Source organism: Phasianus colchicus, chromosome 6 (assembly GCF_987193195.1).
Source record: "Phasianus colchicus chromosome 6, bPhaCol1.hap1.1, whole genome shotgun sequence".
Taxonomy (NCBI): domain Eukaryota; kingdom Metazoa; phylum Chordata; class Aves; order Galliformes; family Phasianidae; genus Phasianus; species Phasianus colchicus.
The window spans coordinates 18,194,287-18,221,444 of NC_143441.1; the positions used below are offsets into that span (position 1 = coordinate 18,194,287).

At 34.2% G+C, this 27,158-nt stretch overlaps 1 protein-coding gene across 1 annotated transcript in view; it reads right to left on the reverse strand.

Annotated features, from left to right (window-relative positions):
• Positions 1-27,158, reverse strand: part of KCNH8 (potassium voltage-gated channel subfamily H member 8) — a 162,337-nt gene that overhangs the window by 23,135 nt on the left and 112,044 nt on the right. The window contains exons 8-11 of the mRNA XM_031590022.2: positions 15,430-15,627; positions 11,149-11,348; positions 8,971-9,220; positions 3,799-4,013 (exon numbers count right to left, since the gene is read on the reverse strand). Of these exons, the coding sequence (XP_031445882.2) occupies positions 3,799-4,013; positions 8,971-9,220; positions 11,149-11,348; positions 15,430-15,627 (863 nt within the window). The remainder of the gene's footprint in view (positions 1-3,798; positions 4,014-8,970; positions 9,221-11,148; positions 11,349-15,429; positions 15,628-27,158) is intronic.

Below are 27,158 nucleotides of genomic sequence, written 5' to 3' on the forward strand. Positions count from 1 at the left end.
ATGTGGCTTGAAGTTTGTCACATTTTCTTACTTCGCCATCTTTGCCAAAATTAGAAACAACTATTTCCATAAAAGAATCCTTTTTTTTTTTTCCTTCATATAAGAAGAATTGCAAATAGTATAACTTTGATCTGTTTCTTTAAAACAAAATACTATTTAATATGCGGACAGTAAAAATGTATTAAAAAAAATTAGAACTGTTACTCAGATTCTACTACTGGTAAATAATAGACAATCAAATATGTAACAGATGGAACTTCTATTACATTGAAAAACAACATTCATACACTGAGAAGAGCTATAATTCAATATCTAGAAATCCAAATAGGCAAGAATCAATTTATGTTAAATAAATCATCTACTAGATGAAAACCAGACAGTAGATAGGCAGACTTTCAGATAATTTTTTTTGCATGGACTCAGAATATCTTTTGCTCTATTTTTCTGCTGATAGGAACAATAAGCATAAGATGACAAAATCAAGAAAAGATGGAAATCCAGAAATAAATCAGTCTAGCAATGAGGTGGAATTACATATGTGCTTTTAAAAGACATGGTTAATTCCCAGTTAGAATGAGCTAGAAAGCTCTATTCAGAGTAGAATGTGTAGATATTTTTCTTCCCAAACTGTGATCTGTCTTTTGTCAAAGCTTAGATCTATTTTCACCTTTGAGAACAATTGGTTTAACCAATTATAAGATTTCCCAGTAGAAAAGGAGAGTTATCTCCTGTAATGTATTTGGTATTGCTAATAGCAACATGAGCTTTATTGCATTAAAACAAACAAACAAACTCAATTCAGTGACTAAAATTTAATATCTTCTAAATACCAACCTCTCCAAAGGGCCAGCATCAAGCCCCATTTTGTAAGACAATGGGGAAAAAAATAACAGTGCTACACAGTAAGACACTGTTCCCAACTGGAGGAAGAATCAACTGCTTTTCTAGTGCAATCTTTGTCATGCTGTCTTATTTACACTGTGAATGCACTCCAATGAAGTACTTGCACCTCTTCCAGAGACTTTCATTTTAAACAGAACATCATGTCTTCCTTTGAGGGTAGGGAGCAGGAAAGCTCTCCGTAAGAGGTGAAATACTACTTTTAAAATTATAAAAGAAAAAGTATATAGTTATTAATTACAAATTCTGTCTACAAATAAATATATTTGAATTTTCAGGTATGTCATCTTTTCTTTTAGAAAATGACATGTACAGATAGTGGTCTGGTGAGTCAAAGAGGCATATGACTGCATGTGTCTTATTTTCCTTTGGGACTTCATTACAGCTTGAGGGTTAGCATAGGTGTCAAGGAAGCCTCTTGTACGTTGCATCAGTCTGGTTGTAATTGGCCTTTGCTGTTTTCTTTTTTGATGAATTGTGACACCTACACTATAGGCACTTCTGTACAGACACAGGGAATAACTACATAGTTTGCTCAGAAAGTAATGTCTCCTATTTATTTCCATGGAAATTACCATAGGTACAAAAAGCACAAAAACACTACTTGTTGGAACAAATTCTCAGCTAGAGATCACTACTTTTCAACATAGTCACCACCATTAGGTATGCATTTTTGCTAATGGTGAACAAGAGCCTGCCTGCTGTGCTCATAAAAATCTGCACCAATGGAAGTGACTCACTGTTTCGAAGCTGCTGTGATGGCCTAATTACTAGGAAAACATTGTCCACACAGTCTATCTGCAGTTCACTCAACCCTAGTATGAAAAGCACTTGCCAAGTGGGGAAATTTACACTCTTTCACTTTGTAGCTCAGCTGATCATAAGTACTGTTACTGATACATTTTCAGGCATTAAATTCACATTCAGTTTCAGATTGCATTCATTTAAAACATTAAAGGAAGAGGAGCGAGAAACTGACTTATTCAAAAGAATCAATCTATTGTTTAGCTATGGAAAAACCTCTCAAACCCTAAAATCTCCTCAAAGCTAAGAAAGTAGTAGCGTAAAATCTTCCTTAGAGTATTCAAGATAGTATAACAACTGCCAAATTCTCCCATAGCACAATACTCAAGTCATAATACCATATTTAAAAGATGCCATATTTTCATACAAGCAAATTTTATATTTTAATTCTGAAAGCCTTCTTATATTTTGTTAGAGTAAACCATCAGATAATACACAAATTATCCCTATGTGAAAGTTTTATTTACGAAGATACAATACACTCTAGGAATTGCACTCTTGAAGTTTGCAAAGCAAACAAGTTGTTCATCAGGCACGTTTGTTACTGCCATAGGCAATGCTCCTTATTTGGAGCAATTATTTGGAGAGAACCCACAGGTGGAGCAAATTTTTCCACCTATATCTGCTCTTCATTCTAACTGATAAGTAAAATTATTGGATAGAAAATCAGATGAGCATGAACAATATCATTTCAGTTATGAAAGCAACACTAATTAATACTAGGTAATACTGGGCCAGCTAATAATACCGGAAGGTAGGAGGAAGCTACTAACCATCTTCTGTCTTCTATATTAGCTTCTGACATTGAATGCTAACCAGTGTCAGGTTCTATTATTTTCCTTTAATTTTAGAATAATGGATTATACCGTGAAAATACAGCACATATTCAAAAACTGTAAAAATATTTTCCTCTTTAAAGCAGTAAAAGTTCTGCAATATTTTCTTCAGTGCTTTAAATCCCATCTGAAGTGAGAGCAAGAAATATCTTACTCTGCACACTTATGACTCATTCTCAGCTGCAAATCTGTGCACCACTCAACCATCTCCAGTTGGAAGGAGCTGTCCTTGATTTTATAAAAGTTGAATGTCTACACAACTGGTAGATGAAACCATAAATTTTTCAACAAGTAGAAAAGCACTGAGGCAATACCAAGCAGCCAAGAAGCAAACCAGCATTCATAATAGTGAGTGGCTGCCTATCCTACATGGAGGATAAAGACCCCACAATGGAGAATTTCTAAGTCTTGCACTAGTTTGTAGTGCCTGTCAAAGCATTTGGCATTACATTCATATCCTGTCCTGCCCTTAGACATGTACTTTCAGTGCTGCTTCTCTCTGTAGAATAAGGAGCAGCACAACGCAGACTTGAACTAATAAGACTAAACAGAAAATTTAACCGCATTTATTATTAAGATTGGATTAACCCGGGCCCCACAACTGCTATATATTCACATGATACATTTAGAAAAGGAGAGCTTCAATAAAAACTTTTGGTATTAAAATCTAAATGCATATTTGATACATAATTTCAGTGAAAATATTTTGCTAAATCTATCCTGAAGTCTTTCTTGTTTCTTGTTTCATATTAAGTTTCTTACTGCAATCCAAAGACACATTCTAGTTAAGTACAATGAGCAACAACTGTTTTCTTGTTCTGAGCACATAAAAATGTTCTTAACTTTGGGGTGATGAAGATTCATTAGACTAAAGTAAAATATCTTTACTTGGACATGTGCTTTATATAACTACAAATTATTTGTAAACATAAGAAAAAAAGTGACAAAATAATCAAGAAGAATGTTCTCTATCAAATGATGTTTTCTATTGAAAAATGAGAGGCACAGAATGTATTCTCTATTTATGATCTGATTGACAGATCAACAACTAATATAAGGTCGAATTACCAACAAATTGAACAAGTTGTCCTTTTAATGTATTGTTGTATATTATATATGTAATAAATATATGTATATTATTGTATATATTACATATGTATTAATTCTTTATTGTAATAAAATTATAATTACTGAGTAAAGCATGAAAAACACTTTAAAGTTAATATCTGCAGAGATGTTTAAAAAAAAAAATACTTACATCGCTTTCATGGCCTTCTCTTAAATTGTAAGTGAGATCATGCTGTATGTCTTCAACAAACTTGTGAGCATACTCTGGGTAAAGATCGAGTACTTCAAAGAGACCTTTGAGGATAATGCATTGAAGGTCACAGTAAGTTAGAGCTTTAACATCTGCATTTGTTTTAATGACTTGATCCCTAATGGATAGGTTTGCTCCAATTAAATCTCCTTTACCTAAAAGAAAAAATGAAAAGAATCAACTTCAAAGCAAAGTAGTTCTTGACTACTGTTTTGTTATTACCATAACTCTGTTTAGCAACTCCTAATTTTTAAAACCCATAGATCCTAATGAATGTTTTAATTAATAGCTTTCAAAAGTATTTCTATCTAAGAGCTGCCTCTATTTTTCTTTGGCTCGCTTTTTTTTTGTTTCAGGAGCAGTGTTGCATGCAATTAACCAGAGGTACAAAGACTAATTTATGGACATGTAACTACCTCATTTAAGGGAGCAATACATACATTAGAAATAAAATTCAATTAAATTCCAGTACTTAATAGTAGATGGAATTTTGTAAGTGAAAAAGAGAAGATCTTGTTTCTGTTTTGTTATTGTTTTCTTGTTGATTTATTTCATTTGAATAAGCAGGTGTTAACATGAGATTTTAACAATGACATGATTAAATGTAAATACACTATTCAAATTAAGCTTTTACTCAGAATTTGTATTGTAAAATATTTGCAGAATCACAGAATGGCTAGGGCTCAAAAGGACCTCAAAGATCATGAATCTCCAACTCTCCTGCCACACGCAGGGCCACCAACATCCCCATTTAATACTAGACTGTACAGGGCCCCAACCAATCTGGCCTTGAACACCTCCAAGGACGGGGCATCCACAGCCTCTCTGGGCAAGGTTTTGATGGTTATAGCTGTGTTGCTACACTTCATGATACATCTTAGCTGTAGTGAAAAACAATACGGGGGAAATTCAATAGCACTTCAGTCAAGAAAAAAGATGGATTCGTAAGCTATTATATTTTAATTTATGGACAACTGACCATATATTGAAGAACATAAACATTTTCTATTGAAGAGCTTACATAAAATAAATCTGAGGTATTAGATCCAAAGAGCATTCATTGATCAGAGGTCTTTCTCAAAGGTTAATGCAGATGGTCTTTATTAGAGACCTAGACAGTGCAACAGAGTGCACTCTTAGTGAGTTTATGGGCCACACTATGTTGGAGGGAGTAGCTGATATGCCGTGGGGAAAAGCATATGTTATTCAGAGGACCTTAACAAGCTGGAGAAAAACATCTAATGAAGTTCAGTAAAAATAAACATCAAGTTTTGCACCTGGAATGGAATATCTCCCTGTAGTAGAATGGTGTGAAGGATGACTAGCTAGAAAGCAGCTCTGCAAGGAGATCGCGGGTGTCCTCATAGACAGACTGGACACGAACTAATAACGTGCCCTTTCAGCACAGTATGTCAAGAGCATCCTGGGCAGCACTAGAGTAAGCAATTCCCAAGGAAGTGACACCTCACCTTTATATGACATTTGTCAGGTCACATCTGGAACATCATGCCCAGTTTTGGATTTACGAGTCATCAAGATGATCAAGGACTGGAGAACATGATTTGCAAGAAGACACAATCCCAAGGTAGTGGAGCAAAGCTGACAAACTGTGGCTTGGACTGGGTGACTTCCAGATATCCCTTCTAACATTTCATTATTCTATTATTAATGACTAATAAGCAAAGACTGTTGTATAATCAACAAATATACAGAGTGGTGTGTTTAGGCTAGTATCTACAGATGGTATAGCTAGAAAGATTATCATGGTGGAAATGGATAATCAAAATGAAAAAGCTCACTCGTATCCTGGGCTTGCAGAAAAACTCCAAAGGGAGCAATCTCCAGAAAGAGATCCTTCCTCAGTGGCAGCCAGCCCTTAAGTGGAGTCCAGGAGAGGTGCAGCCAGGCTCCACCCCTTCTGTTCACACAGCTGAATTGCCTTCACCTGTGCTCCCGCAGCTGACTTAGTGCTTGCCTCAGGTGATCAATCAGAAGTACAGGCCATGACTCAATAGTTCCCATACAACTGTAAAATCAGAAAATCCATCCAGTGTGTCATTCAACCTGGATGTTACACAGGAAATGGTGTACTTGAAGAGTAAGTTAAGCTAAGCAGAGAACCAATCCTGAAGCTATTTAAATAATACAATTTGCTTTATACTACTTGCAATTTTTTTTCTATTTACTTGGAGACTGTAAAACATTCTCAAAAATGCTTATCATAAGCCCTGCATAAGCAGAGGTTTTCTTTTATTCTAGCAATAAACACACATTTAAGTTCTTTTAAAATTGCAGTTAGTATTAATAAGAATCAGTGCTAGAGAACAGTGGATCTGATAAATCACAAAGTTACATATTTCTCTGTTTGCTCATCACATGGTGCACTGTTTACATAATTAAATAAACTGTGATACTAGAAAATAAATTACCTTTACTTTTCTGTGAATATAACCAATTTTTTTTTTTTTATTAATTCTTTGGTTACATTAAACAGATGGCTGGTAAGGTTAATCTTTGCTAGTCATGTATATTCAGACAAGGGAAAAATATTTCAAGTTTTACAAAAAGGAATTTCCAAGCATCTTAATTAGAACTTTTTAGGTATATAAACATTGTTAAATTCAATAATGCATAAACAATTTTGAAATTGTTTTTGATAGAGAGAGTCCAGAGGAGAGCCACAAAGAGCTGGAGCATCTCCTTTACCAAGACAGGCTGAGGGAACTGGACTTGCTCAGCCTGGAAAAGAGAAGGCTGCAGGGAGACTTCATTGCAGCCTTTAAGTTTTTAAAAGGAGATTTAAAAAAGGAGGGTAATCAACTTTTTACTTGGATAGATAATGATAGGACAAGGGGGAATGGTTTTAAGTTCAAGAAGGGAAGGTTTAGATTGGATGTCAGAGGGAAGTTCTTTACAGAGAGAGTGGTGAAGTGCTGGAACAGGCTGCCCAGAGATGTTGTGGGTGCTCCATCCCTGAGGGTGTTCAAGATCAGGTTGGATGGTGCCCTGGGCAACCTGTTCTAGTACCAGATTTGGAGGTTGGTGGCCCTGCCTGTGGTACGGGGGTTGGAACTTGATGATTCCTGGATTACCTGCCAACCCAATCCATTCTATGATTCTATGAAAGTTACAGTTATATTTAATCGTTATTACACAATTTGATGAAATAGTGTCAGTCATTATGGTTGATCTGATATATGCTAACTTTCATTAAATTTTGAATAAAAATCATGTAGCAAAGACTGTAGCTAGTAAGCTGAGGATTCTTAAGAATTACTGTGGGAGTGAGATGATTGTATCTTTAATAAGAACATTTGTTTTGTAAACAAAGTAAAATATAAAAATATATCTTAACTATCATTATTAGATAAAAAGTGATAGTCTCAAGAGGAATAAACAGTTGTATTTAATCAGGGCATCTCTTATTGCTGTATTGCTTGTTAGTGAGAGCTATTCAGCAATCAAAATATATTCCACTAGAATTAGAATAGTGACAGTTATAAAACTGTAGTCTGGGAACTGTTAGTAATGCAGTATTTTCATGAAAAAAACCCTGCTCTCTGAGATTTACATCACATTAGTAGCATAATTTTTCATATGGACCTACCGATTTGATTCACTCACCTTATGCTGGTGTTAATTAGGTTTAAATGTTGAAGCTTCCATTCACTGGAATGAAACGTTATCTCATTGTTTATGTTTCTGCATTACAATTTCATTATTTTCTCTTAGAAATCCACTAATCTTTCTTACTGTTGTCATTGTTACCATTACACAATGATGCTTTCTTTAAATTATCAGAATTGCCTGAAAATGGAGTTATTAATGAAATCATAATCCCAGAGGAGGTAGTTCTTAATCTTTTGATATATTTAAGATTATGTTTTTTTCTAAGACATATTTCATAGCTTTGATTGATGTGATCCAATAAGATAGGAAATCTTAAACTTCCTTATTTAAAATGAGAGATATAGTAATGTGGACTGTCAAGCTAATGGAATTAAAGAGTTATGAAAGAAATAGAACATGTATCATGTTTATATTCTAAAATTAAAAAAAAAAAAAAAGGCCAATCAAATGCATATTAGTAACGTAAAGAAAATTCAATTACAGAAGATCAGAAACTTACATTATCAACTGTCTAGTGCAATCCCACTCCAAAACAGGAGAGAAAGTAGAAAGGAAATGTTCTTTTTAACTCTGATTTATGAGAATATTAAAATTTATTAGGAAGAAGAATATGTAAAATAAAAATTTTACATTTTACTTTACCAGAACACTTTATAAACTTTAACTCTGACAAGTCTAATGGCCTTTTAGCTGAAGATAAAATGAATCTCTTTAATTGGCATTAACTGAGGTTATCACTGAAATTTACAGATACAGATATTTTACTTTAGATAAGCCAAAGCACTCATCTAGCAAACTAAATTGAATTTATCAGAACAGTAGTTCTGGCTTTTTTCTGTTCTAATATACTCAGGTGAATGCTGGCAGAATGAATTCAAGAAGATTGAAGAAGTAACTCTTGGTAGAGCAGAAGCAACAATGCAATGGCTATTCTAAAATTGGTATTCATATGCATTCATCAAAGAGAGACTAGGCTTACATTGGTTGCTTTAATTTGGGAGCATTAGCGGGAACAATGCCTGGCCACTAATTTTTGTAAAGTATTAATGAACTTATACACAGCATCCTCTGAGATGTCAATGCTGCTACCAAATTTGGTTGAAAGTAGCAACTTGTACCAAAAGCTTGTAGGTACCTCCTTATAGACAAAGGAGAGAGAGAATAAGTGTATGCAAATCTGATTACAAGTGAAATAACATATAGCTATAGTCTAGAAATTTCTAATAGTCTAGAAATTTAAGCAATGCAGGGCAAAAAAGAAATAATTAAATGATTCAGGGAAGATCATATCAAATTAATAGATGAATAGTGGATTAAAATTGAAACAAATTATAGTTCTTTTTCTCATCAGACTACTAGGACACACTAAGCCAACAGTTTTGCAGTGAATTCACATTCTGGAGATGTGTCTGTTCTTTCACTAACATTAGTCTTAACATAGCTGCCTTCCTTGGAAATTTGAAGCTATCATCATAAACATACCAAGAATTGCCAGCACTGTGCTATCCTTTAGGACTTCCATGGAACCTGAGCACACAAAGTATATCGCTTGCAGGGCGTCTCCCTGCCGGAGGAGGTATTCCCCAGGAGCACAGAAGGAGGTTTTGATATGCAGAGACAGAGACCTGAGGCAACCACGGCTGGCACACTCGAAAAGGGAGAGCTGCAAAATCTCTTTGTTCAAGTGCATGGTGATGTCTGAACGCAGCTCATCTGGGAAATCTTTTAAAAGCTGTCAAAAAAAAAAAAAAAAAGAGAAGAAGAGGTGAAAAGGAGAAAAAAGTGCAAAATAATTTGTATTTTTCTTTGCAGGATTGATCTAATTTACTATTACTGCACACATCTTATTGAGGTATTTGATATTTTTCTTATCTTGTTTGATACGATACATGTGCTATGTCTTAATAAATCTTTACACAGACAAACACTCATAAATTCCTGGAAAAACATGAATAAAAATATGGCTTTATGAAAAAAAAAATATAATGCACAATTTAATCTTGTCTGAGTACTTTTCATTTCTTAGAACAGAGTATTCTATTCAGGCACATACATTAATGTACACTAGCCAATGTGAACTTAGTTTAGGTTTTCTTTAAAAAGATTGCACAAAAGTCACGAGCAGGCTATATTGTCTCCCTGATGGTAAGACCACTGGAAGAAGAAAACTCAGAAAAAATCTCTATATAGAATTTTCAATGCTTCCAAGCATTTTTATTTTTTTTTAATGTTCTGTTATTTTTTATGATGCTATAATTGTAGTCCAAAAAAGAGAGAAAGAATATTGACAAAGTGTATATTTCGTGGAAGAATCTATGGAAACTAAAAGTAATACCACATGGTCTTACTTAGTCTTACTTCTCTGCATATTCCCATTGGAACTTGGCCAAAAGTTAACGATTTCTATCTATATATGTTTTTCTAAAAAGATCTGTTTGAAGATGAGAAGATGACAAAATTAAGAAAAACACCTTCTTAGCAAAATTCTGTTACATTCTGTTGCCATGCAACAGATGGCAACAGAAAGGCAGTCTGACAGGATGGTGTCTGACATGGAAGTGCAGATGAAGCAAAGGTGTGGCACTGAATTTCTCCATGTGGAAAAAATGGCATACACTGACATTCACTGACACTTGCTGAATGTTTATGGAGACCAGATCATGGGTATGAGTGCAGTGAGGCAAAGGGTGGTAGTGACAGTGGGTCACCTTCACTGGTGCAAATGATTAAGAGCACAGCACGTAGGCTCTTGTTCACCACTGGCAAAAATGCATAGGAATGGTGGTGCATATGCTGAAAAATTGTGTTTTGTAGCTGATAGTTTGCTCTATAAAATAGTGTTTTGTACTCTTTGTATCTTTTGTAGTTTCCAGGAAAACAGATAGGAGACACTATTTTTGGAGTGACATATTAGTATCTTTGAAAATCTCACTATTCTGTTGCTAAGATGGTGTTGAAAATCTCATCCATTGTGCTGTGCACATGAAAAGAATATTCTCAATTTTTACCTGTGTTCATGTTATCTTTAGAGGCCACTGAGATTTTATAATGACAGATATAACAATAGCTCTGAAAGGAATGGTTCATTCAAATCACACTCCAGCAAAAGAACAAAGACATAACTGGAAATATGTCCTTTGTTTTAATCTCATGTCATTTTCTGCAAATTTATCAATATTTAAGAACAGGGAAATTAATAACCTCGGCATTCCGACAATATTTTCCAGGACAAACCACTTATTTACAGTAATACATAGAAAAAAAAATGAATAAATAAAAGAAAATGAAGGATGGAGGAATGAAGAGTAAAAAAATAAAAGCAAACAAACAACCAGGAAAAAACAATAGATTTTTTTCTGTGTGTTTGGTGGAAGCAAAGTGTTCAATGTGATGTTTCTGGCATCATCCAAAAGTTTTCTGATGGGGGTTTTTTCAACAGTTCTGAGTTATGAAGGACTCTGAATCTTTAATATGTATGTTCTAAAACAGATTCTTTAATAGTATATCTATCCTGGAACAGCACAGCTTTAATGTTAGGAATGTTGTCTTTCTTATATAATATCACACAAAACACAGTATCTCAAACAGAAAATGACTCCCTTCCCTAATTCCAAATCAGCAGTCAAAACTATCAAACACACAACATTCTCATTTGGTTACCTCATTGGAATCAATTCCATTGTTGACAGACCATGTGGTTTGGAAATATTCAAGCATCCTTTGCTTTAGCTGCTGTGGCAGGTGGTGGACCCGTATAAAGTCCTTCAGATCCTTGGTTCTTGTGTGATAAAGGGACCATCTGGAGTACATCCTCTGAATTATGGCAGTCACATTACCAAACACCAAGGCATGCATCAGAGCTAGGGAGACAGAAATTATGTGCAGTATGGAGAGTGTTAATGTAGTTAACGTTGAGCATTAACATATAGCATAAAAAGTAAACAGTTTTCACAGAAAGTTTCCTGATTAATAGATAAAATTTCTTTTCCATGTGAAATATGCAGTAGTGTTCATATTATTATTCTTTTCCATTTTTTTTGCTTCACTAATAGTCATAGTCATGGGATAGGATAGAGTCACATCTGCTTCTATCTAGTCAGATTTTAATAAAGAAGAATGTTCAGGCCAAATAAAGCCTATTGCTTAAGGAAAAAGAAAACAGATGAATATATACAAGCAGGCATATTTGGGAAATAATAAGGAACTAATAAGACAAAGATTAGAGTCAAAAGATCTGTTAAATAGATTGTAATAGATTTCAGAAAATCCATACAAAAATATACAACTACAGAGTATCTGTGAATCAAGATAGAAGGTCATATATAGTGTGAAAATAATTATCAGAAAGTTTTGACATCCAGGCGTTTGTCTACATTTGGAGACTAGCTTGGGAATAAAAATACCAGAAGCAAAACTGAAGAAATGCCTGCAGACACAGATCACCTGGGTTTGTCTGTTCAAAAATACATTTGCGGATTATCAGTGGGAAAACTTACTGCTACATTGTCAGTCATGTGGTGTTGATCTGAGGTATATAATACACACATTTACAAATTGTTTATTGAAAAAACTGTTCAAGAGCTTGATTATTACTCTTAAGGGGCATCTACCTGTATAGTACTTGAAAGGAAGCAGACAGACTCCTCAGAGTAGCAAAAGAATTGGTTTATAAATTAGACAAACAAGATGTTGACATTGTATGGCAATTTAGAGAAGTTTAGGGTAAACAGGCAGAGACAAGGTTAGTAGTACAAACAAAAGATGTGTTTTGATGATTAATCATTGTGGTAGAAAAGGGCAGAAATTTCTATGCTTTGGAGTGCAGCGAATTTACAGACTGAGTCGAACAAAAAGGATCTAGCAACAATACTTATGTCTTTACTGGGAAGGTAGTGCAAAAAAATGGAGAAAGCAAACTACTCATGTGATTTCATAACTATACAGTGCGTATTTACATATGACCCACTGTCCAGTAGTAAAAGAAGATAAATGAAAAACAGAGCAGAAAGGAAAGGATCAGGTTTGAATATTAGAAAGAAAATGTATAATTCAAAGTTTATTTTTAAGAAGAGTCAGTTGGATTAGCCAAGTGTTGTTGCTGATATTGATGTGAATTACTAAATCAGAATCTTGTTCAACAAAATGCAGGAGACTTGTGTAATGTTTGATAACAGTGTATTATAATAGAAGTATTCAGTAGGGCTGAAATAACTCAGCAAGGCTGAAGACAGTGTAGCACTGTGTTTTGAGTATATGATATTCACTTTTAAAAGGTGGGAAGGTATAAAGCATTCTGTAGATTATGGATGCATATGCAAAAATCACATCAATCTCCCATAGGCTTCAAGGTTAGGAGCTGAACAGAGTCCAAAGTTTTGCAATGTTACTGGCATAAGTATCATCAAGGATTGTGTTATTACTGGAGAATCTATCTTTGCATATGTACATTGGAAGACAACTTATACTAATGATAATTTATTCCTGGCTGTGACAGTAATTAGATTTCTTTAGCAAATAATCACAGATCTTTATTTTCTGTAAAAAGTAATTCATTCTCTAAAAGGAAGCAAGGCAATTTAAAACTTAAATCATATTTCATAAAGTGTACTTGGCTTAAATGTTAATCTAAAATAGTTTTTTCTTGCTTATGGATCAGAGGAACACCTCTGATCCCAGAAATGACTAGAGCTATTAGGCTGGGCCTCCAGTATCTCTAATTACAAAAGCAAATTCTTGGCTCAAAGAACATGTAGAAAATTTAGAACACGTACAAAACAATACGAAACAATTAGATCTGTAGGAAGATGAACCTGATTAATATTATACAGATGCTGGATATTGTAGGAATTTTGGCTAAATTTTAATACGTAAATTTTGTCACCAACTTGAAGAAATTGAACAAAGGATGTTTTAACCACATAATAATGTTTGTCTTACTGTAAGGTTATGTAAATGAGTAACTGAGAATTTATTCCAAAAGACAGTGATGCATATTAAAAACTATTACTAAACCAAGTCATACTACCCATTCTACCTGAAATTTTATAAAGCAATGGTTTGGTATGATTACTGTAAAAAAAACCTCTATTTTTCTCAAGACATCACTTTCCACTAGGGAATCTTAAAATTAAATATAAGACAAAAGCTCACATCAAAGCATGCCATAAGAAATGAAAATACGTTATACTCTGAAGTATACAGAGCAGCATTTTACTCCTAATAGATTTCAGAGCAGTCTGTGCTGCATGGTGCCAACTCCTTCATGTTACCCTGCTAGGCTGATTTACTCAAATGTAATCTAAAATAAATTTTTGGGGAAAACATCTGCAAAAAAGACTGCCCTGCTTTCTTACCTGGATGTATCAAGTTTCCTGTGCCCCCCCAGGTGTCAAGTCACTCTTCTGCTGCCCTTGAATATTTTTGCCTTAGACTTTTCAGTTCACTCTTACTACATTTAGTTGACTTTATTCAATTCACAAGCATATTAGATCTAACACTCAGTAATATAAGAAATGGAAAAGAAATTTCTATGCCTTGGCTAAATAGAAGTGTTGGATACTCTTATATTCTATTCTATTAGGTTTGTGAAAGCTCTGCCATATAAAAGTGAATGAAATATTCATCATTGCCTTACTCAGAATATCTCTTGATTTCTTGATATAAATGAATATTTCTTTCGTCATTCCAAAAGATTTTATGTAATAAAAGCCCCAATGCATTGTATTTTAAAGCAGTATAACATTATGCCACCAGGAAAAGTAATTAATGAGTTGTCCAGTTTTTGTGACATTGTCAAAATTGTTGAATGTTTCATTTTATCATTGCCGCTCATTTTCAGAATAGAGAAAAATGGAAATAATTCACTGAGTATTTTTAACACCACTGAATGTAGTAAATATATCTTTTGCAGGTTATTCATCATGTTTCCTGTCTTCCAAGTTTAAAAGTGTCAATTTAATTTTGGCCAAGAAAATTTATGCTGCAAAAATGACAACCAATGCCTTGCAGACGAACCTTCTAGAACTGTTGGGTGATAGAAATAACTTCTAGTGTCCAAAAAAATTAGAAAAAAACATGAAGGGATCATTTGTCCTTCATAGCCACCATGACACCTTTGAGATGTGTGGTATATGTACTGTAAAACAGAACAGTTAATTTTTTTTCTTTTCCTTGAAGTGGGCAGTGGAAGAGGAAGGTAAATAGAGAGTTGCAGGTACCTTCTCACTCTCTTGGGCTTATGAAGCTCTGCAGGTGTCTCTAGCTCATGAGCATGCCCAGATTCCTAAGCAGGAAGATGACCCCAAGAATAATACTAAGTAATTAACATCAATTTACAGATTCAAATAAGAGCTCCAGATATAACAAAAATATTGCAATTTTGAAGCAAATCTGAAGTAGGGATGTGGAAAAATGTATTTAGTGATAACTGAACTGCTTTTTCCTTATATTGGAGTCACTTATGGATCACCCAATGTTTCACCCATCTCTGTTTTGTCTCTGCTGCCTTCTCTCTGGGCTGACCTTTACATATGAATACATCACAGCTCATAATCAGATACATGTTTGGACTATCATCCTCCCTTTGCCATTCTTCCCAGGGCTGTTGTGGGAATTGAACTGGAGTTCAACATGCGCTTATTATTTGACTGACTGGGGTTGTATCAGGCACATAATCAAAAGACAGATGCTCCCTTGTGCGTCGTTGGCACCCACTCACAATAGGATGAGTTTGTATTTTATTGGATGATGACTTCTCTTACAATTAAAAGCTTGGAGATAAGCCTGCATGAGAGAGTTTATCCAGTTTAAAAACAATAACAATTTTTCCTCCTTTTTGTTATTTAAAATTAATGATTTTGTTTGCTCTTAAATCAAAAGCTGGTCTTATTTTATTTCCTCTATCCCCAAAACAATTCATCTGATGCTTAGCATTGTACCTACCTCCTATGAGCATTGTGCAAATAGAGAAGATCTTTTCAGCATCAGTATTGGCTGAAACATTTCCAAACCCAACACTTGTGAGGCTGCTGAGGGTGAAATATAGGGCAGCTATATAGGCACTTCTAATTGATGGGCCTCCTAGTGTATTATTGTCATAGTAAGGAGACTCTATTCGTTTTCCTAGCTCATGAAGCCAACCTGAAAAACATAAAAGGAACAGTTAAGGAATACTGAAATCATGAATATTACACATTTTTAAAAATAACATGACATTATAAAATGCTTGTTCAGAAGACTCTGTATTCTACACAGGATTCCAAGAATAAAAATAAATGAAACTGCACAAATTTATACAGCACGTAAAAGATCATTTCCCTCAATAAATGGATTTCTCCATAATATCTTTGAATTGTACATTACAAGTCTAATTAGATAATTCACAAAATCCACTAAGGCACAGAAAAGGAAAAATCATCACATAGTAACACTGCAACAAGAATGCAACGTTGATTGATTTGATTCTTTACATTAATAAATGCTTGGAAAGATTTCTAACATTCTAGGATTAAATTCTTATAGTAATAATTACATATTTAGAGCCTATTGCATGCTCCTACTCCCAACAGACAAGATTCAGATGACTAAGTACAACAGACAAAACCATTATTAATTTTCTGAAGATGAGATGCTGAATTTTTTGTAAGTATTTAATAACTTACTAATTTAATGCTTCTTTTCATTTCACTGAATGAGTGTAGGGATACCACAGAAAGTAGTACTAGATACTGCTTTGAAGATATTTACAACAACAACAACAAAAAAAAAGATAAAAGAAAGTAAAAGTGGTGAAAAATACATTATTCTCTTTTTCACGAGGAAAAGAAACAATTTCAAAGAATTTCATAAATGTAATGCTTTGCAAAACTGAGGACAAACAAAAAAAAAAAAGACTAAAATCAATTTGTGTGCTCACTTTTGTGTGGTAAGCTTTTTGCTTGGATATTCAGGTATAATCATCACAACAAAGTGTTCTTAGTGTACTTTAGCGTACTTTCAGAAGAAGTAGGGTTCTCCTTGTTCTATGCTGAGAGCATCAGTAATTATGTCCAGTCATGTATGCACGGAAAGACTGACTCACTTTCTGAAGCTTACTTTCTTCTCCCACTCCACTCAGCATACATTTATTTATTTGGATAAGATGGAGCAGGTACCAGAGAGCCTCTCCTATACAGACTATTTGCAAAACTAGGTGATACATTTTAATTGTCTGACTCAATTTTTCCAATTATACTGGGGAAAAGTTTGTAAATATTTACCCCCTAAGGTGGGCTGTTTGAGTTTCTACTGCTACCACACAGTGCAGTCCTCAACACTAGACTCTTGCACACCTGCTTACAGAGAAAGTGTTGTATTAGGCGTAAGCTAAGCCAAAAAGGCTGGATAATAACAGCATAAGATCTAGCCATAGCTGGTAGAGAGCATTAATCACATCAGGCTATTTTATATTTGTGGCTCCTAATTGCCTAAAATGAAAGTAGAACAAAAGTTGTAACTTAACTGATGCTGGCAATCCAGCTACAAGATAAGCAGTGTCAGCATGCATCAGCAGTAATTGCAAGGGAAAGGCACAATACAAGGCTTGCATCCCATCCACAGTCGTAGCAAATTAGAGGTGTCTGTGCAGCACTATCTGCTGAATGCTGTGAACAGCTTATGCGTGCATACAAATAATCAATACTTTAAGGATGAATGCTGCAGAAACTTGAAGCAATTAGTCAGTCTTGCAATTATTGTGGTTATATTATCAGGGTTGCATTGATGCCCTACTTTTCTGCTGTTTTGGGTCTTGCTGCTTCCTCGTGCAGTGTTATCTCACAGAAACACCATTTCTTCAACAATGATATGGTCCTTAATATAACTGATTTCATTTCTATGCCTGCATTAAAGAATGTAAACCCATACATTAAAGAACAAAAGCCTAACACAATAACTGATAGAGAGTAGATGGAGTTAATAAAAGTCTGTCTAAACCTGATATGCAGAACTACCATTGCATATTTCAGCAGTAGGTTTGAAAGCCTAAAATACAATTCCTCAGGAAAACATCTGCAAATCAGCCTTTTTTGCTTTCTACCTGGATATACCTTATCAGACGTATAGTGCATATGAACAATCACAAAATTGTCAAAAATAAAATAAATTATTTTAAATAACTGTAGCTGATGTGTGGATACTGAAATAATGTCCCATAGGAGAAAATCTCTTTCCTGGGAATGTTGTAAAAGCTCCCAGTTCTTGGCCTCTGTACTTCTGTCCTTTGCCATCACTTTCACTGAAGATTCATATTGCAGCTAATTTAAAGTTTCTTCACCTCATTTTTAGCTATCAAACAATAAACAAGCCTCAAACAGAAAAAATAAGCTGAAAAAATATCCTTTGAACTGGAGCACATTCAGCTGTTCGATATAAAGAAACCATAAATTTTAACGCAGAAGTCTGTATATTTTATGCGTGCAAATCTAAGTTTCAGCAAATGGTTTGGAGTCATTAAAGAAAAAGTAGATGAGAAATTAGGTCCTTTATCATTGGAATACATTTTATAATGAAAGTCAGCAAATGCCCTAAGAACTATGTTAACTGCCACTGCAGGAGTCCCAGTTCACTATTGACAGCTTCTCACTTCAGATCTACAATCAGGCAACAAATTGATGCAGGTGTGTGTGGGAAATGATACCAGCTCTTCAATACGTAGCAGTACACTCAGATCTACAAAAAATCTTCTCATATTTCAATTGGGAAAGAATGGGCAAAGTCTGTTGCAAGGATCCCATTGATGCCAAAATTTTAGCTTATATACCTGCTGCTGCCGTGAAATATCAACCTGCTCAAAACAGATCTTAGGACAAAGCACTTGTGAAAATAGAATGAGTAAGTCAATTCCCTACTTGTAAAAGCTCCTGTGGTATCAATATCTGAATTTTTTGTCTCAATCATTTTCATCAGCTATCTATGTTGCTTCTTCAGAATGCATTCCTTCATGCCATAGTTGAAGACGATTTAAAAAGAGGAAAACAGAACTAATATTGTATTTGAAATAAGACAATACTATTATTTTATATTTTTATATAATACTATCATTTCTACTATCATTTTTATAAATTAATGTATTCTACCTCCTCGAACCCTAATTGTCATTTGACATTAAAACATTAGCTTTGCTATTTAAATTGCTTTCAATGAAATTTCCATAGTTGGTCTCTTACTAACTAGTACAATGCATTTAAAATAAAAAGTTGTATAAACCCAAATTATTTTACTTCTTGAGTGTGCATGACTCTGAATTATTAAAAAAACATTGCCTCTGCTCTTATAATTCATTTAAAGTATTCTTCTAAATGTCCCTAAAGCTTTTTTTAATCCTGCCTAGACAAAATATTTTTGACAACAGCACCGTTTGCATTTTTTTCTAGACTATTAATACATTATACAGTAGCAATCAAACTACTTAATCCCATGGAACACAGCTGTTATCCTTTCATTGTCACAAAATCTATAATTTCTTTGCAGGTTTGATCTATTGTGGAATTTTGCTTGTCATATTAGGAGAGACACACAAGTACCGGAGCAGATGGTTTTAGGATTAAAGATCCCAAGAGATGACAGGAGTAATCATACTTCCAACCATGCTTTTCTTCACATTTGAAATAGAAAAGCCCACCATCCAGAAAGTGTCATACAGATGCAGGTTCTAGACTGTGAAACATCTATCATATATAGTATAGTTGCACACTGGTAGAGTTCTTACTTTTTTCAAAATAAATATTTTGATGTGCATCTATATGGCATTTCAGCTGTTTCAGGCTACAAAGGACCAAATCTAGCCCAGAGGTTATATTTGAAGAAAGGATCTAGTTGGCTTTCAAAAACAAAAGTTTAGTCGCAGTATATGAGAGAGAGACTTGGAAAACTTCTGTATCAATACAATGCACATATCCATAACAACTGCGTGACAGTGAGGAACTGTTAGGAATAATCAACTACTTTTGGTCTTTGTTAACACACTTTCCTACATAAAACAGAAACTTAAAATAAGAAAGAAAACAAATTTGATAAACCAAATACATTGACAATTTTCTCAAGAACCTCTGCCTAGAATTATTAAAATAAAGTAATTTCAAAAGGAATTTAATAATTTCTTTTCTTATTTTTATTTCATTATAAAATATGACCCGTGGAGTCATATTCCTTATTACAATATGTCTAATTATTTTTTCTTACATTAGAAAAATATATGACACACATATGAGAAAGACTTATAATGTGAGTTGCCAGAGGAACACCTGTTACAATCAAATCCTCATTGTCGAATTTTGTGGAGGGATATCCTTGACATGAAATAAGAAGAAATTAGATTTAACCTGAACAGTATGAAACAGTTTTATCTCAACTGCCTGTGGCTGGATTACTTGTGGTAGGAGCATGCAGGACAACTCAAGGCTGCTCTCTGATTCTGGGACGAGAGCCCAAGTACATGATGTGTTGCCTTGCATGTGCCATCTCTGGAAGAATTATGGAGATTAATGCTTCAGATCAAAGCAAGGCAAATATATCTGCTCTCCACAGTCTGTAGTATCACCTTTATCTTTCCTCTGTGAAACTTTAACAAAATAGTTTTAAAATCTAATTTATGTCTGTTTAAACCTTTTCCCAAATATTGCTTTGTCTGAGTCATAATACCAATCTGGTGCATTCATTGTACATATTTCTCCAGATAATGAAGTGTTAACTATGTTAACTTTGTACAAGAAGATTATACTTAACCTCTGTGCTCAGTGGACATTAAGTGCCAACAGAAAAAGGTACATGGATATTACGGAATCTGCAGAATATTTATATAAAAGGTTTTGCTTGATGAATGCTCACATTACAGATGGTAAAAAAACATATCAAAAATAATTCCAATGTATAATCAAAGAGGAAAAAAGTGTTCCCCTTTCTATCAAGTATGTTATTAAGTAGATAAAATCCTTGGAGGGGAGTGAAAAAAAAAATTTATAAGAAGATTTTATGTTTCTGATTTGAGATGTTCATCTCTTTAAAGCCTAGTGCATTAATCAAAATAAAGCCTGCATTCATGTTAGTGCTGCATATTTATGTCACTATGTGAAATTATTAACAGCATATTCTGGGGATCTCTCAAATGATGGCAATGAAAACAAATGTAACATTTTGAAAAGAAAAATACTTGAGTTTCAAAACTATGCCCTTCTTAGAAACAAAACTTGAGATATTTTCTCTCTAAAATTATTTGCGTTGGTTAATGAGCAGTAAATTTTAAGATTATTGTCATACTAGAAGTTAAGTGGACAGTAGGAGTGGATAGATTCAATAAAAATGCCATTTGTCCTGCATTGCAGAGAGACTGCACAGAATTTTTATTGCATCTTTACTAAATAAACAAATGAAGGAAGATTTCCACAAGCCAAATCCACGACACTAAGACAATCCAAACAATGCTGCTATATGGATATATCTTTGCCTCTCTCTCACTTCTTTATTAAGGACCAAAAATTTGAAGATGTAGCTAAAATCTCTGTTGGATTTTGGGAATTCTATCATTGATTTCTGGGGAAACGTGATAGCAGACTTTCAATATATAAAGGGGAGCTATAGGAAGGAAGGTGACAGATTCTTTATCAGGGTCTGTTGTGATAAGACGAGGGGAAATGGTTTCAAACTAAAAGAGGAATCTAGGACATAAGAAATTTTTTACAATAAGGGTTGTGAGGCAGTGGAGTAGGTTGCCCAAGAGGTGGTGGAAGCTCCATCTTTGGATACATTCAAGGTCAGGCTGGACAGGGCTTTGAGCAATCTGATCTAGCTGTAGGTCCCCTGTTCATTGCAGGGAAGGTGGACTAGATGACCTCTATGGATCCTTTCCAATTCAAATGATTCTATAACTCTATGATTCAAGCGTCTGTGACATTATCAAGAGAAAATTTTGAATTTGGACATCAGGCAATCAGAATAGAAAAACAAAGATAAAATTTGAGGATTCATGCAAGCCCTATTGCTCCATAAGGCTCCATATGGCAATAATGATATACCAACTTCTGCATTCAAAATCATGTAAGAAGAGGTTGTCTTCACTTCTAGTCCCCTTGGAATGCCTGCCTCAAATGATGAAATACTCTTTGTAGATTCACTGACCGATGTTCTTGGACTCTGATCTAGAGGAAGATGTCTCTTTCCTTTGAACTTTAGGGAAAGTTTTTAAGCTACCTAACTATCTGGATATATACAATGAGACAAATGCTTTAGATTTATAATAACCATGGAGTTTTCCAAACTAAATGTGTAATTCCTCTGATAACAGCATTTTTAGATACAGCTTTAAGCTTTTTCAGTTACTGAAAATAAATTTAATTTGAAGAGAGGCATCCTATGTACTTCTTCTGTAAGGCTGACTAATACCCTTTGTAAATAAATTGGTTGTATTTCTAATTGAATATATACTTAGAAGCTATTGTACAAATAATTACATACTGTAGAACTTTAACTCATGCAACTTGAAAAAGTCATAACAAGATATTGACCCATTGTACTCAGAGAAAATGAAGTTTTCATGGCACAATAAATATTTAATGAACTCAGTAGTTTTAGATAGAAGAGGTGCTCAATCAATGGATAAATAGAGGAAAGAAACCTCTAAAATCTAATTGTAATATTGTTAGTAGCAACAAAAACACAGCTGAGCCCACAGAAGTGCCAAAAAACTGACAATTAAGTTTTAATTATTTGACAAACTCCTGCTCTAAATTGACTGTGAGACAACTGCAAGTATCATTGCTTATAATAAGAAAGCAAAATTTCCATGTTCTCATGTTGAGATTGATGTACCTTTGGGGATACCGAAAACATTCCTTGGTGGGAAGCATTAAATCTTTTGTCATCAGCAACGTATGGTCCATTAAATAATTTATATTTTCATTTTGGAAGGTCATAAGTGCAAGAGATACTTTTCATCCTACAGGGAGCTTATAATTCACCTTAGTTAGTGAAAGTACCAAATTTATGGATCACACAGTCATTTTCCAAAGTCTCTCTGGTTGTCTTCAGGACACATTTGTGGCTTGTCATCGACAGTGGACATGCCTGATGTGAGATACTTGTAATAGTAGCATTTGATTAGAAAGCAATTAGAAAGATATCTTTCTAAAAATATTTGGTTAGTTACAAACAAGAAGGCTGGAGTTCTGTAGCACTTCCACCTAATGTAAACACTGCACAAAGCACAGTGTACCTGGTTTACCAACAACACATTTCAAGACTTAGATTCTTCCCAGAATCTAATCACATTCATGCATTACTAGATGTAATCATAAACTTATTTTTTTTTCTGTGAAATAATGTTTTGTTCTTTCACTTTTTCTGGACTTCTTGACTTGACAAACCCGCTGAGGATGAGTCCAGACACAGTTCAACAGACAGAGACCCAGATATTTCTTACAGTGCTAGTTGGTTGGATGAATTAGCTACTTACATTTCTCCTTCAACATGAGGCTAAAAGCTCTCTTTCTAAAGAATTAATTTCATATTAACTGCTGTAGTATATTCTAGTGAGAGAAGAAAGAAGAAATGGAACTGGGATGGGAGGAGTCATGTTCCTTTGAGTGGAGCTCTGAGGCAGCCTAGAATGTTAGTTCTGCATGAGGTTAAAATGGTTAAAACTGGAGTTTTCCTCCAGAATCATTTATGAAGTGGGATGGAAAATAAACGGCTGAATTACCCTTGTTTGCTGGGCTGGCCTGCAGCTGACTGCGCAGGCTTTGGATAATTTGTCCCTCTTAAATTCCAACCTTGCTACCATTGTGCTGGAGATTATGTTTCTGAGGTATGAAGCTGATATTTTGACTAAACAATTCAGGGCTCTTTTTTTCATACTGATGGGGAACTCTCCAATACAAGTTTATCACAGTCTCATATTTTAATTAATATCAATTAAAATAGAGGTGTATTTATTCCCAGATTGAAAGCTAACTGTAGTGCATATATGGTTCTGCTTTAGGAGCTAACTCAGCAAATTTAAAGGAATACATTTGTCATGATATTTTATGATAATTATCTAAACATGCTTACTGTTGCATAGATGTTCCAGTATAAATGATGTGTGCACCTGCATTACTGTAGAACTAGGTCATAAGTTTTTCAGTTTCATATATCAAATAGATAAATGTTGAAAAGAAACATTCCTGAAACTCTTTTTCTCTAAGTATGCACAGATCTTCTCAATGGTAATTTGTCAGATGGCTATATGTGGATACATGGGAGATTTAGTCCTTCTTGCTTCTGCAAGCAGGCAGTTTTTTCTGTTTCACAGTTAATTAAAAAGACTAGGCAGGGATATTTACAATATCCACTTTTATGACTGTGTCAGTTAATACATAAAAACTACTGTATATAATTAAATATTTTAATGATTTTCTTCTTTTATTTATTTATTTATTTATTTTAAACCAGCAAAGAATTTATGAACAGCTCTAATGCCATGAATTTATTAGCAATGAAGACAAATGTCTTTTTGTAATTATTATTATTATTATTATTGTTTACCATGGACAAATAAAGTTTTTTTGTTTGTTTGTTTGTTTGTTTTTTTAACTAAAATAAATCAACAATATAAGTAAATTAACTGCATTTTGACATCTCATATAATGTTAATTGTTTTTTAAAGTACAGGTAAAATATACAAGGCTAAGCACATAGTTAATTTAAGAAATAAAAGTACAAATGTATTGTTGGAAATATGTAAATCATTTGCAAATCTTCTACTTTAGGGAGATGCCACTTATCAGAGTCTCAACGCTTAATATTACTGCTCCTTAGGCAAACTAGCTGTTACTGTCCTTTTCCAGGCTATCAAATGCCTTACAGCTAAACTTGGAATTAGAAATGTTAGCGCTTCTAGTCCACTCGGTGAAAAGAGCATGTCTATCTATGTCCTCTTTGCTTCTCTGTGCTCCATCAGTCTGTACCCATCTGTTAGAGCTTTTCTTATCTCAAATTTAGAATTTAATAACCTTTTGGCCAAGAATAGCCTTATTATTCTGTGTTAATTGAGCAATGGAGACAAGAGGGTCCTGACCCATAACTAGGATCCCAGCTGCTGTTCCAATAAAATTAACAGTAATGGCTTTTTTTTTTTAAGCTGTCAGCTAACATGTTAGAGACCTGCTTTCAGTTTTTATGTGTTCAGAGTCTAATTCTTGAAGAAAAAGGCTTGAGCTATTACAGTGTACATTCCTGTTTCATTTAAGAAGTTTTAATACCCTCCTCCATATAGCAATACAGATTACATTAAAATGAAAAGTTTATTATAAAAATAATAATAATAATAATAAATATATATATAAATGTATATATAAGTATATATATATAAGCTAACCCCCCCAAACCTGTGAAGAACATCAGTTTTAAGCCCTTCCTCCTTCCAGCCATCTTTAACACCCCATCAATCAACACATTTCAGCAACTTCTACCTGCTAAATGCAGCCTCCCAACACTGTAAAACAAGGACAGATGCCTCAGCACAGAAGTTACTTCATTTAGTAGGCCTAATTACAAATGAAAGGGCTGTTGCTGAGTTGCAACAATACCATAGTTCATATGGCTACCCTGCATAATCAGTAGAGAGATCAATCCAGATCAGTAAAGTCTGTTAGAGTTTACATGACCTTAATTTCTCCTTGTCTTTCACACTAATAGCATCCATGCTAGTTAGGTAACAGGTATGCTAACTGCCACCACAATCCTATCTTGCTTGCTTCAGAGATTTTAAATTACAATCTAGAGTCTTTTGCTTTCTAACCTGAAGAGTGATTGAGTTGCTTTCTTGAATAGCATACTGCCCTAACAAGGCAGTCATAAGATTTTTTATGTTTACATATGTTTTCATTGTTTTACACATGAACTAGGGTTACACATAAATGTTTTGTTCACTCTTGCCTTTTCATCATGTTCTAATCCTTGAATCTAAAGGATTTCTAAGTAATATTTTTTTCAGTGTGATTTTTTCTGTGTCATTTGTAAGTTGGCATCCAAATATATTTAGCTTTTGTGAAGGAAGAATCAACAACAGTGGCTATTTTACTCCAGGGTGGATCCTAACATAATAGCTAAACAATATAATGATGATTTGGCTTATAAAAAGGAATAACAAACATAGAAGAAAAGTAGGATGACAATGGGAAAGCATGCTACGTGTTAAAAAAAAGACAGCAGTTCTGAGAAGAATACATCTGTGCCTGCATACATGACAATTCTTTTTGAAATGTATAATAAAAAAAAATAATCCTAAGTATTATCATTTTTGTCTATAGTCATCTCAGATCTCAGATTAAGAATAGGTAAGCATAATTGTTGTACAGAATCTGTCTCCTGTAAAATTTTATAGGAAGTCCCAAGACCTCACACATCCAAATCTTTTTTTTTTTTTTTGGCTGAATGTAGTTACTAGTTGACTTTAAGTGCCCAAAAGAATAACAGAAATATAAATATTTCCAATGTAAAAGAAAAGAGAAGAGTCTAGAAAGAAAAGCCTTGAATAATTTCTTCTCTGTTATATAGAAATAATTTTCTACTTTGATAGCAGGAAAACCCTTCTCTCATCAAACAGTTGCCCTGTTAAAGGGCAGGAAAGAGGATAAAAAATAGAAAGTAATAATTTACAGAAGCAGCATTTCTAGATTAAAAATCTAATGTATGATTGTATTATAGAAGGGAAAAAGATACTGAAAACATTATGGGATCTCTATAGAAAACAATATGGCTTTCTAACATCCTTGGTGTTAGTTGGGGCTGAAAGAAGCAGTCCAACCAGGACAGCTGCTGAAAAGGTTTCAAAATCCAATTTTAAGTTGTACTGAGACTTAGTAATTTTAACAAGATCATGAGCTCTGGAACCAGTAGTAGCTTTTGAGAAATCCTAACAAAACATCCTAGTATACCAATGTGTCAAACGCCACGCTATAGTTCAAACAAACTGGTAGAAAGTTCTCCAGGTATGGTAGTGTAACCCCTGAACAAGCTGTGCAAAGGAAATGGAGGAGTATCCATCCTTGCTAGCTTTCAGGACTTGGTGTAGCAAGCCATTTCTGACCAATTTATTGCTGGTGATAGTACTATTTCAGCTAGATGGCTGGACTAGCTAAACCCCAGAGGTTCTTTCCAGAAGAAAATACAGCATTCCAGATTGGAAGTACCACATTTAAGGATTAAAGAGTCTGATGTAATTTGTTATTGATTGAGCAAAGTTTTTACACCTAATGTTTGCACCTTTCAATAAACCATACATTATTTCTCTTACAGAAGCCATGTGGAAAGTTCATGGTGATATTTTACCTCCTGGGAGTATTGTCTTGTTGGGTGTATATTAAGTAGATTTTTCCCTTACATACTTCAAATTTCTATTCCATTGGTAGAAATTGGTCCAGATACAGCTTTTCCACTGAGATAAAAATGTGGAATTAACAACCAATATAAAGGCGATTTGCTGTTAGCAACAGCAGGACATTTTCAACTTTATGAAACCTCAAAGAGCTTAATCCACAAACAAAAATTTCACTTAACAACACTTAAAAATTGTCCAAAACTTTTGTACTAAGTAGAAAACCGTGAGAATGTATTAACAACTGCATGAAAACTTCACAATACTTTTAATAGGGTTCTTT